At 42.1% G+C, this 12,994-nt stretch overlaps 1 protein-coding gene across 1 annotated transcript in view; it reads left to right on the top strand.

Annotated features, from left to right (window-relative positions):
• The first annotated feature begins 337 nt into the window (after positions 1–337).
• The window catches only part of mtrex (Mtr4 exosome RNA helicase), a 129,893-nt gene continuing 117,236 nt past the window's right edge, over positions 338–12,994 (top strand). Inside the window, exons 1-3 of the mRNA XM_072571568.1 lie at positions 338–478; positions 10,728–10,868; positions 12,151–12,217. Of these exons, the coding sequence (XP_072427669.1) occupies positions 369–478; positions 10,728–10,868; positions 12,151–12,217 (318 nt within the window). The 5' untranslated portion in view covers positions 338–368. The remainder of the gene's footprint in view (positions 479–10,727; positions 10,869–12,150; positions 12,218–12,994) is intronic.

The raw sequence follows: 12,994 nt of genomic DNA, 5'->3' as shown, positions 1-12,994 counted from the left end.
GCTGTGCTCTTCCAGCACCACTAATCCAGAACATTCTAGGTTTGTTCAATTTATCATTTCAGTTGCATGGCACTGTGACCGTTTGCTGTAAATTCTGTGTCTTATGATCCTGCTCCACAGCTACCTGATGAATGAGCAGTGATCTGAACGTTAGTACTTCAAGATCAACCTGTTGGACTATCACCTGGTGTTGTGTGATTTTTAACTTTGTCCACCCCAGTCCAACACCAGCTCCTCCACATCAGGTGTTTGAATAGACAAGGATCCCGGCTGCCCGCGTTTTGAAATGCGCGATTCTGGTGCCGCTCATTGTGACCGTTTGTGGCCACCGTCGTTTGCCTCACTGTATTGTGGGCCACCGGGTAAAGATGGCGGACGCGTTCGGGGATGATCTGTTCAGCGTGTTCGAGGAGGAATCCTCCAAAAAGGATAAAACAGGGTCTGGAGGCACCGGCACCGGCGGCGGGGGAACCATTGGGTGAGAAAGATACTGTCCAGCGGAAACGGAGGAATAAATTTGTCCCTGACCCCCGTGGGGAGAACGCGTGAACCTCGCTGTGCCCCTGAGAGGGAGAGGGAGAGGGAGAGGGGGAGGGGGACGGGGACGTGGGTTCAGAGTCACTGACTTGGGGCGAGTCACTGTGCGAATCAGGGTCCTGTGGAGAGGCAGAAGTGCTGACCCAACCCCCTTTTCAACTCATTCATTCAGGTTGTAGACCAGAGAAAATTTACAACAACGTTCCCAAGCAAGTGGGTTTTCAGCAACAAGATGAGTTTACAACTGGACCCAACAAGATTTGATAGTGGTCTATGAGACTGTGACTGGTTCAGATAAAACAAATTAGAAAAAACGTACAGGGACGCACATTTAAGACTTTAGGAAGCGAGATACTTAAAACAAAAACAGTGAGCAGTAAATTCCCTCAGCTAAGCGTAATGAGCTTAAATTGGGATCAGGGTTTCGGAGTAGTTATGAGGTTCTATATGTTGGCACTGAAAGAGACTGACAATGATGTTTAGTTATTGTAAACATGAGAAGAAACGCAAACAGAAATTGCTGGAGAAATTCAGATCTGGCAACATATGGTGAAGAATCATTGATCCCGAAGCATTGACTCTGGTTTTTCTCTACAGATGTTGCCTGACCTCCTGAATTTCTCTTGCACTTTCTATTTTTATTTCAGATTTTAAGCATCTACAGTTCTTGGTTTATTAATGTGAGGAGAATGGTATTTTACATGCCAAGTGGCTGACATCTGAACTGTGCTATCTGATGTTGGAAGATTAGATTAGATTACTTAGTGTGGAAACAGGCCCTTTGGCCAAACAAGTCCACACCAACCCGCCGAAGTGCAACCCACCCAGATCCATTCCCCTACATTTACCCCTGCACCTAACACTACGGGCAATTTAGCATGGCCAACTCACCTAACCTGCACATTTTTGGACTGTGGGAGGAAACCGGAGCACTGGGAGGAAACCCACGCAGACATAGGGAGAACATGCAAACTCCACACAATCTGAGGCGGGGATTGAACCCAGGTCTCTGACGCTGCAAGGCAGCAGTGCTAACCACTGTGCCGCCCATTTTTTTTTCTTTAGCCCTAAGAACTATATCTAACCCTTAAAAATATTCAATGTTTTGTCCTGAAATGCATTCTGTGGCAGACAATTTCATTATTTCACCACTATCTGGATGAAGAAATGTCTCCTCATCTCACCTCTGAATAGCCTAATCCTATATCCTTTAGACTATGATCACTGGTTCTGGCCTACCCCACTATGAAGGCAAACATACCATTTGCCTTCACTGCCTAAAGAAATTGAATTCTAATGTTCAGAAAGAATCCTAAGTTACTGAGAAGCAGTACATCTCTTCAGGAACTGGCTTTTGAAGAGATTTGCTTTAGGTTTGCCAACCAAATGTCCCCATTGGCTGAAGCTATTCTTTAATTCTATCACTACTTAAAGCAGAAGAGGAGCATGGCCCTCTGAGGTGAGGTTAAATACGTTTTGCTATCATTCATTAGTACTGAATCAGTGCTATATCCGATCAGTAGTTTATACTTTACCTCCACATGTGGAATCCTAATTTACTTCTTTTTGAAGCTCACATTTAATAATCATCATGCTCTGATTGTCACATGTTTCAGATGACTAAGTTGTGTCAGAACAAGGTTCTGAGCAAATTTTGCACTGTACTATTAAAGCCTGTGCCATGTGAAGTTTTTACCTCCCCATTGTATCAGGAGTATTCTTGGAATTAATGATGCAACACTAATTTGCAGACGTTTCATCCCGTCTAGGTGAAATTTTCAGTGCTTTGGAGCCTCCTGTGAAGCGCTACAGTACTGTGTCTTCTGAAATTTATTTGGTTCCATTCCTGTTGCTTCCGGTTTTCAGTTCCAGTTGTTAATTGTAGCGGCAGGTATATTGGATCTAGGTCTATGTGTTTATTGATGGAGTCTGTGTTGGAGTGCCATGCCTCTAGAAATTCTCTGGCTGTTCTTTGTTTAGCTTGTCCTATGATTGTTGTGTTGTCCCAGTCAAATTTGTAGTCCTTGTCACCTGTGTGTTGTTTGTCTGTTAGGCATCTGCGGATGAAGTTGCGGGGATATCCATTCTTGGTGAAGACTGTGCAGAGATGTTCTTCTTCTCTTGGCAGGTCTGGAGTGCTGCAGTGTGTTGTAGCCCTGTGTGTATAGCTACTAGGGACATATGATCGTGGAAACCAACAATCAACTCCCATTTCTGGATGTGATGGTAGAAAGAACATAGAATGGTGAATGCACTGCCAAGTGTATAGAAAAGGCGTACACATCGACCAGTCCTGAACTACAACAGCAACCACTCAAATACACACGAGACGCTGCATTATGATCCTGTTCACAAGGGCTACAGCACACTGTAGCACTCCCGACCTACAAAGAGAAGAACACCTCTATAGAGTCTTCACCAAGATGACAAACAGATAAACAATACAACGAGAACATGCCACAACCGAATACACTAACCACTCTTGCTTGTATAAAAAAATCTCAGAACTGACAGCCAGACTTCTCCAACCACTCGATTCATGACAGCCCATAAACCAACAGCCAAGCTCAGACAACAAGTGACCAGACATAAGACCCTATACCCATCATGTGCAAGAAAAACGTAATTTACAAGATTCCATGCAAAGATTGCACGAAACTCTGTAAAGGGAATCAGGCAGACAACTAACAATCCACGTCCATGAACACCAACTAGCCACTCAACACGACAACCCGCTGTCCTGAGTAGCTATCTACACGGATGACAAGGACCACAAATTTGACTGGGACAACACAACGATCAGAGGACAGCCAGAGAATTTCTGGAGGTTTAGTACTCATTCATGGACTCCATCAACAAACACATAGACCTAGACTGAATACACAAGTCAGTACAATGAATAATTGGAACTGGCAACCGGAAACAGCAGGAAAGGAACTGAATAAGTTGTGGAAGACGCAGCGCTTCACCGGAGGCTCCAAAGCACTGAAGATGTCACCTGGACAGGGGACGTAACGTGTGCAAATCAACTTCCCAAGTTGGCACACATACCCATAACTGGCAACCGGCATCCGAGCTCCAAATCTTTATTCAAACCTTAATGCAATACAAACTTAGAATTAGGTACTGGCTCAAATTTCTGATCTCTGGATTATTGGAGATGGAATGTGCATTGGGATATCTGTGTCAGCACTCTTAGATATTTGCAGGAAAATGCCTGGAAAATTTAAACTTCCAATGGACTGATTTCATCTGATTTGGACCCTTGCACAATGTCTCCTATACAGAGATTTAGAGATTTGGACAGGACATACTTAACTTTAGAAATATCAGACAGTTTAATATCTGGTCTCATAAGTTGTCCACAGCAACTCAAACTGAGAAATACAACTGATTTGCCCTTATCAGCCACTCAATTATACATCTCCCAATTATTCTGCAATACTCTCAAAATCCTCTGTATTATCATTGTTGGCTTCTACCTTGAGTGCAGCACCCAGGGAGTGTCTGCAAGAAGTTTTGGTACTGCTGATCATCTTGCCCAGGCATGATCACACATGTAGATTCCTCTTTCATACTGAATTTCATTGGCCAAACCTTGTACTGTCCACTGTTATAGACAATAGGTGCAGGAGTAAGCCATTCTGCCCTTCGAGCCTGCGCCACCATTCATTCTGATCATGGCTGATCATTCTCAATCAGTATCCTGTTCCTGCCTTATTTCCATAACCCTTGATTCCACTATACTTGAGAGCTCTATCCAACTCTTTCTTAAATGAATCCAGAGATTGGGCCTCCATTGCTGTCTGGGGCAGAGCATTCCACACACCCACCACTCTCTGGGCGAAGAAGTTTCTCCTCATCTCTGTCCTAAATGGACTACCCGGTATTTTTAAGCTGTGTCCTCTGGTTCAGCACTCACCCATCAGCGGAAACATGTTTCCTGCCTCCAGAGTGTCCAATCCTTTAATAATCTTATATGTCTCAATCAGATCCCCTCTCAGTCTTCTCAACTCAAGGGTGTACAAGCCCAGTCACTCCAATCTTTCAATATAAGATAGTCCCGCCATTCCAGGAATTGACCTCGTGAACCTACGCTGCACTCCCTCAATAGCCAGAATGTCTTTCCTCAAATTTGGAGACCAGAACTGCACACAATATTCCAGGTGTGGTCTCACCAGTGCCCTGTACAGCTGCAGAAGAGCCTGTTTGCTTCTATACTCAATCCATCTTGTTATGAAGGCCAGCATGCCATTAGCTTTCTTCACTACCTGCTGTACGTGCATGCTTACCTTCATTGACTGGTGTACAAGAACACCCAGGTCTCTTTGTACTGCCCCTTTACCTAACTTGACTCCATTTAGGTAGTAATCTGCCTTCCTGTTCTTGCCATCAGAGTGGATAACCATACATTTATCCACATTAAACTGCATCTGCCATGCATCTGTCCACTCACCTAACCTGTCCAGGTCACCCTGTAATCTGCTAACATCCTCATCACACTTCACCCTGCCACCCAGCTTTGTATCGTCAGCAAATTTGCTAATGTTACTATTAATACCATCTTATATATCATTAATATATATTGTAAAAAGCTGCGGTCCCAGTACTGATCCCTGCAGTACCCCGCTGGTCACTGCCTGCCATTCCAAAAGGGAGCCGTTTTTCACTACTCTTTTGTTTCCTGTCAGCCAACCAATTTTCAATCCAAGTCAGTACTTTGCCCCCAATACCGTGGCCCTAATTTTGCTCACTAATCTCCTATGTGGGATTTTATCAAAGGCTTTCTGAAAGTCCAGGTACACTACATCCACTGGATCTCCCTTGTCCATCTTCAGAGTTACATCCTCAAAAAATTCCAGAAGATTGGTCAAGCATGATTTCCCCTTCATAAATCCATGCTGACTCTGACCTATCCTGTTACTGCTATCCAGATGTGTCGTAATTTCGTCCTTTATAATTGACTCCAGCATCTTTCCCACCACTGAGGTCAAACTAACTGGTCTACAATTTCCTGCTTTCTCTCTTGCTCCTTTCTTAAAAAGTGGTACAACATTAGCCACCCTCCAATCCGCAGGAACTGATCCTGAATCTATTGAACTCTGGAAAATAATCACCAACGCATCGACAATTTCTAGAGCCACCTCCTTCAGTACCCTGGGATGTAGACCATCAGGTCCTGGGGACTTATCAGCCTTCAGACCTAACAGTCTCTCCAACACCAATTCCTGGCAAATATAAATTGCTTCAGTTCAGGTCTTTCAGTCACTGTTACCTCAGGGAGATTGCTTGTGTCTTCCCCAGTGAACACAGATCTGAAGTACCAATTCAACTCTTCTGCCATTTCTTTGTTCCCTGTAATATATTCCCCTGTTTTTGTTTTGAAGGGCCCAATTTTAGTCTTAACCATTTTTTTCCCTTTCACATACCTAAAAAAGCTTTTACTATCCTTCTTTGTATTTTTGGCCAGTTTACCTTCGTACCTCTTTTTTTCTCTGCGTATTTCCTTCTTAGTAATCCTCTGTTGTTCTTTAAAAGCTTCCCAGTCCTCCATTTTCCCACTCATCTTTGCTATGTTATACTTTTTCTCTTTTGACTTTATATGTTTCTTAACTTCCTTCGTCAGCCACGGCCATCCCTGCCTCCTCATAGGATCTATCATCCATTTTGGAATGAACTGATCCTGCATCTTCTGCATTATATCCAGAAATATCTGCCATTGCTCCTCCACTGTCATCCCTGCTAAGGTGTTGCACCATTGAACTTTGGCCAACTCCTCCCTCATAGCTCCATAGTTCCCTTTATTCAACTGAAATATTGTCACTACTGATTGTACCCTCTCCCTTTCAAATTGCAGATTTAAGCTTATTGTATTTTAGTCACTACCTCCTAATGGCTCCTTCACTTCACCGTGCCACTCGGTGGCACAGTGGTTAGCACTGTTGCCTCACAGCGCCTGAGATCCGGGTTCAATTCCCGCCTCAGGCGACTGACTGTGTGGAGTTTGCACATTCTCTCCGTGTCTGCGTGGGTTTCCTCCGGGTGCTCCGGTTTCCTCCCACAGTCCAAAGATGTGCAGGTCAGGTGAATTGGCCATGCTAAATTGCCCGTAGTGTTAGGTAAGGGGTATGGGTGGGTTGCGCTTCGGCGGGTCGGTGTGGACTTGTTGGGCCGAAGGGCCTGTTTCCACACTGTAATGTAATGTAATCTAATCTAATCTAGGTCCCCCTGCGCAAGGGACTGAATATCATCCCTTACCGACAGGGCCACCCCATCCCCTCTGCCCGTCAGTCTGTCCTTACGATAGCACGTGTAGCCTTGAATATTCATTTCTCAGGCCCTGTCCCCATGAAGCCACGTCTCAGTTATCCCCACAATATTGTAGCTGCCAATTTCCAAAAGAGCCTCAAGCTCATCCATCTTATTTCTAATACTTCGTGCATTCATATATAGTATTTTTAATTTGTTACTTACCTCCCCCTTCCTATCAACCCCTATTTCACTCAACCTTACGGCATGATCCCTTTTTGAGTTTTCTGCTTCATTGATACCGTTGTCTTTCTTAACTTCCCTTGTTCTAACTTTCCCTTCAATTTCCTTCTTAAACTTCCAGTTTGTCCCCTCCCCCAGCTATTTAGTTTAAACGCGGCTGTGTTGCAGTAGCAAACCTGCCTGCCAGAATGCTGGTCCCCAACCTATTAAGGTGCAAACCGTCTCTCTTGTATAATTTATGCTTACCACAAAACATACCCCAGTGATCCAAGAATTTAAATCCTTGCTTCCTGCACCAGTTCCCCAGCCACACATTCAAGTCCATTGTCTCCCTGTTCCTGGTCTCTCCAGCCCGAGGAACTGGAAGCAAACCGGAGATAACCACCTTGGACATCCTGCTTTTCAGCCTTCTTCCTAGTTCTCCGAAGTCCAGCTGTAGTATGTTCCTCCTCTTCTTCCCGACATCATTTGTGCCAACATGTTCTCTTCTCTTGATCAGTTTCTTCAGCTCATTTAAAGTTGTTGAAATTTCGTTTTGTTGTTTGCTGGATAGCTACATGTGATTTCTAACTCATATTACAAGGGTCTCTGAGAAAGGCAGTTACCAAACAGCAAGGCAGCCTGGATGAAAGTTTGCTCACTGAGCTCGAAGGTTTGTTTTTAGACATTTCATCACCATAGTAGGTAACATCATCGGTGAACCTCCAGTGAAGGGCTGGTGTTATGTCCCACTTTCTATTTGTGTTTCAGTTTGCTTGGGTTGGTGATGTCATCTCCTTCCAGCTCAGTGAGCAAACTTTAATCCAGAACCTAAACCTGAGCTACAAATCTCCTCAAAACCCGCGAGCAAAATGCCCTTGTCAGTATTTTGTTCTCTTAAAGAGATTTTGCTGATGCTTAATGTGATAGGTAAAACCAGTCTTCACATTTGATATTGATCAGGTGTGGGTACCACTGCGGCATTAGACTCATTGAAAGCAGCGGGGTTAATTTCCAGTGAATTTTCAGTTTTGTTGGAGCGAGCCTCAACCATATCTTTTCTTTAAATAGCCTTTTTTTTTGGTGCTATTTCTTGTCATGTGTATTCTCTGTAGATGTTTTGTAAAATGGAGCTCTCTATCGCTGTGGTGTATCTATTCTTCACTGTATCGTCTTTTAGAGTCATAGACATGTACTATACAAAAACAGACCCTTCAGTGCAACTCGTTCATTACTGTGTAAAATCATTGTTAATTCAGCAAGAAGTTTTGTTGCGACTGGATCATGTGCCAACCAATATTTTCCTCTCATTATAACTTTCTCTTTACTCGTTCGTGGGATGTGGGCATTTCTGGCTCGGCCAGCATTTATTGCCTGTTGTTAGTTGTCCTGAGGAAGGTGGTTGTGAGCTGCTGCCTTGAGTCATTGCCCACCTTGAATTAACTTGCAAAAGATTTGAATTGTTATTCATTCGTGAGGTATGAGCCTTTTGGTTCATCCCTAAATGTTTTCTTTAACAAGTATGTAGTGGAGGTAAATCCACTGTGCAATTAGAAAGGGAGTTCCAGGCATTATTCCCCCTAATTTTTCCATTTACTACATGAATTTCACAGGTCTCTGCATAGAAGCTAATGCAAGCTATGGGCTTCACATTTATTGTACATCTATATTTGCTGTTGAGAAGTTGGTGGTGAACTGCAGTGTTAGGACAGCTGTTAGGGAAGGAGTGCCAGGATTTTGACCTAGCAACACTGAAGGAATGATGTTGTATTTGCAAGTCAGATCGGTGAGTGACTTGGAGGGAACAGTGCAGGTATTGATGTTCCAGTGTATCTGTCCTTCCAGATGATAGCGGTCATGAATTTGTAAGATGCTGGCAAAAGAACCATAGGGAATGACTGCTGTACATAATGTAAGTAGTACATTCTGCAGCTCCTGAGCCTCAGTGATGGTGGGAATTAATGTTTGTGAATGTATTGGTGAACAAGTGAGCTGCTTTGACCTTAATAGGAGTCAAACTTCTGTGTGGTTTTGGAGCTGCTCTCATAGAGTCAAAGAGATGTACAGCACAGAAACAGATCCTTTGGTTCAACTTGTCCATGCCAACCAGATATCCTAAGTTAATCTAGTTGCATTTGCCAGCACTTGGTCCATATCCCTCTAAACTCTTCCTATTCATATACCCATTCAGATGCCTTTTAAATGTTGTAATTGTACCAGCCTCCACCACTTCCTCTGGCAGCTCATTTCATACACACAGCATCCTTTGCGTGAAAAGGTTGCCCTTTAGGTCCGTTTTAAATCTTTCTCCTCTCACCTTAAACATATGCCCTTCAGTTTTGGATTCCCCCACCCCAGGGAAAAGACCTTGTGTATTTACCCTGTTGATGCCCCTCATGATTTTGTAAACCTCTTAAGTTGGTTTTCCTTCTTGTGATTCCGTCACCACCTGCCACAGACCCAGTCTAGCAGGTATGTCCTTTCGGACCCAACCAGCTCGATCAGTAGTACTGCTGCTGAGCCACTCTTGGTAGTGGACACTTAAATCCCCCACCTAGATTACATTTTGCACCAGCCTGAGTTCAAGTCCCACTTTCGCCTGTGGTGTGTAAAACCATCTCTGAACAAGTTGATAAGAAAATATCTAGCATCTAGGTTACATTTTACTCAGACCTAGTAACTTGCCTGTTTATAAAATCAATATTTCCTCTCTCGCCATCAAATATCTTGCAATCATCCTCAACTGCAATGTCTGCATCATCCCACTTTATTATGAAGGCAGAGGCAAAGTGCTCATGAAGAACTACATCTACCTCTTTGAAGTCTGAAGACTGTTCACCTTTTTGGTCTGTAATCTGCTGCACTCTCTCTTTTAGTATTTTCTAGCTCTTCATATATTTATAAGATACTTTGTGTTTTCCCTGAGTTTATTTGCCAGTGGTATTTCATGCCTTCTGTTTGATTTCATGATTTATTTTTCAACTTTGTTCCTGCTCTTTTGTGGGGTGGGCGGGGGAGGCAACGAGTGGCGGGGTTGGGGGATGCGGCAGTGTGCTGCTGCCTCGTAACCTGCACGGGGAGTGGACATAGTAAGTGCTCACTCTGTCCATCCCATTGAAGTGAAGCAGCAGCGGGGAGAGGCTTCAGCAATGCTGCAGGTCGCTTACACACAAGTGTGTGTCTGCTCAGAAACAAACCCTGAGACGGAGAGAGGGAGCAACGCAGGCAGAGCGACAAAGCAAAGAAACTTCAGAAAACTCCAGAGTCCCAGAGCAGAGGCATTGAATCAGTTATCCAAATAATCAGTTAATTGAATGAAATATTGCCCACCCATCTCCCTTGGATAATTGAGATTCCTCTGTAATTCTTTTTGTGTTTGCCTTCTCTTAACATAATTTGTATTTTATTATAGTCTATGTAATTAGGAGGAATAATAAGATTGAACTAGGATTAGCCATTATTCTTTCTTCACTTTGTTGAAGACTTTATATTTAATTGAAAGGTGTATTGTGAACCTTGTATACTTTATGGGTCAAATGCCAAGTATTGTAATTTTTTCCGGGAGATTATTGGAATTTTGTTTTGGTCATCTTAAAACTTGTTGTTCAAATTGGCTTATATGTCTCCAGGAAATCATACAGTTAACTTTTAAAGATTACCAAGAGTACAACCAAATTATCTTTAAAATGTTGATGAAGTTTTTAATTTATCTTCTGCAGGAAGGCCTTTGCTGGAGGTGCTCAAGGAGCTAATGCAGTTTCCTCAGTGAAGAACAAGCGTGAAGTCGAGACAGATAATCCAGATGATGCATTCTTTGGAAAAAAACCAAAACTTGAAGCTGTGTCCACCGAGGAAATTAAGTAATATATTAAAAAATTTAAAATATGCCTGAAAGAAAACTTGTGTGATGTCTGTAGTTAATGCAAAATATTGGAAGTTATAACTGTCACTTGCTATCTCAGCGTCTGATTGTGAACCATGCTTAGTTTGCTTAGTTAACAACATTGAACCAGTTAATGTTCTGGGGAGAGGAGTTCAAATCCCATCATGGCAGGTGGTGAAATTTGAATTCAATAAAAACCTAGAATGAAAATAAATCTGTCCTCATGATGACCGTCATGTCACTATCAACGTCATCATTGTCGATTGTTGTAACACCTCATCTGATTAAGTCATATTTAAATTTGATATCCTTACTGGCCTACTGTATACATAATTAGGTGCTGAGAAACAGGAATAGGCCATTCAGCCCTTGATCCTGTTCTGCCGTGCAGTGAGATCGTGGCTGATCTATGGCTTAACGCCGTATACCTCCCTTTGGCCTGTGTCCTTTAATACTTTTGTTTATCAAACAATTATCTGTCTCAGATTTAAAATTAACAACTGATCCATCTTTTTGTGGAAGAGAGTTCCAAACATCTGCCATTCTTTGTATGTAGAAGTGCTTCCTAACATCTTTCTTGAATGGTCTGATCCTAATTCTCAGATTAGGCCCACTAATTCTGGAATCCCTACCATTGGAAATAATTTCTCATTATCTACTCTGTTTTTCCTGTTAATATCTTGAAGACTTTGATCATATTTTATTTTTAACCTTCCACTAATGCTAGAGTCAACAGGCCTAATTCGTTAATTTCTCCTCATAACTTAATCCCTGATGTCCGAGTTTCAGAACCACATTAAGGTGGGTGAATCTTAACTTCCCTCTGGGCAATTACGGGTGGGCAGTAAGTCCTGCCTCGCCAGTAGTGTTCATATTCCATGAATACATTTTTCAAAAGTCACTTTTGTTTTCCTGTGAATACTAAAATGTTTTGCCTCATGATTATTTAGCAACCTTTTGTTTCTGCTAAGTGATAACCTTCTGCCACACATCATTCATAATTTAGCATATGAATAGAAAAATTAAGTTGCTATGTGTTATGGGACAAATTTAGCTAGGACCAGAAAACCTGTTTTCATAAGGCTTCTGAACAGAATTCAGAGTTGTTGGTTCTGTGCAGTAACAGAGTTAACATGTCTAATGGCTTGTTTTAAAGTTGTGCTGGTTCATCATTGGTGCATTAGTATTGACATCTCATGTTCTGATAGTTAATTGTAACATTTAGGATTAGCATGTCTTTTAACGTTTTGGTAATTTAGTCTTGCAGACTTGATGCCTAAGGTGAAGGTGGAACAAGTTGATACAGTCGAAGGCTGTAACCATGAAGTGAGTGCCTCACTTAAAATATCTTTCTTTGTTTTCTACCTTTCAGTATTGATCCATTGATGAAATCAATCTTAAAACCATCAGTTTTAATGTGTAATACGTTTGAATTGCATGTGCGGCCAACTATGTACATCAGTAAAAGAGTAGTTGTAATGTTGCACATTGTGCACTTTGTAATGCCAGGCACCATTCCTTGTCTGAGAAAGTACAAGACTGCAATCATCCTTCAGTTGAAATTGAATTATGTTGCTTGCCTTGCTTTCCACCCTAGTCAAAAAAACAATATAAAACATCAGTACATTGCAGGCTTGATTGATACATAAACATAGATGCCTAATATGACGAGCGTGTTGAACTTGTTCTCAACTTGCATCAAGATACTGGGCTATATTTTATACATAGAGTTCTGAATGCATTTTGTATGTTAAGGTTTATGTTTTCACATTACATTGTCTTTCTGTACTAATTACTGATATTTTTGTAAAAAAAGATGCTTATAAAATAATACACTTCGCTTAAAACAACTCGAATGAGTTAAAGAAGCATCTTTGAATTGAGAAGGCACAGGGGTCTCAGGACAGAATTTGAGTGTACAGTGCTGTTACTACTAAGGGGAAAGAAGTCAAAGCATAAAGTTTAGAATTGGATTTGTTGAATTGGGCATGTTTTGTTGGAGGAAGTTTCAAAATATGGAGTGGTGAGGCCACAAATTACATTAAAAGGAAAATGCTATATTTACAGTATTTCTTTGATTGCAGCCCCTTTAATGTGAGAAAT

Source organism: Chiloscyllium punctatum, chromosome 1, assembly GCF_047496795.1.
Source record: "Chiloscyllium punctatum isolate Juve2018m chromosome 1, sChiPun1.3, whole genome shotgun sequence".
Taxonomy (NCBI): domain Eukaryota; kingdom Metazoa; phylum Chordata; class Chondrichthyes; order Orectolobiformes; family Hemiscylliidae; genus Chiloscyllium; species Chiloscyllium punctatum.
Note: the sequence above shows the minus strand (reverse complement) of the source record. Positions and strands in the feature narration are given on the sequence as shown.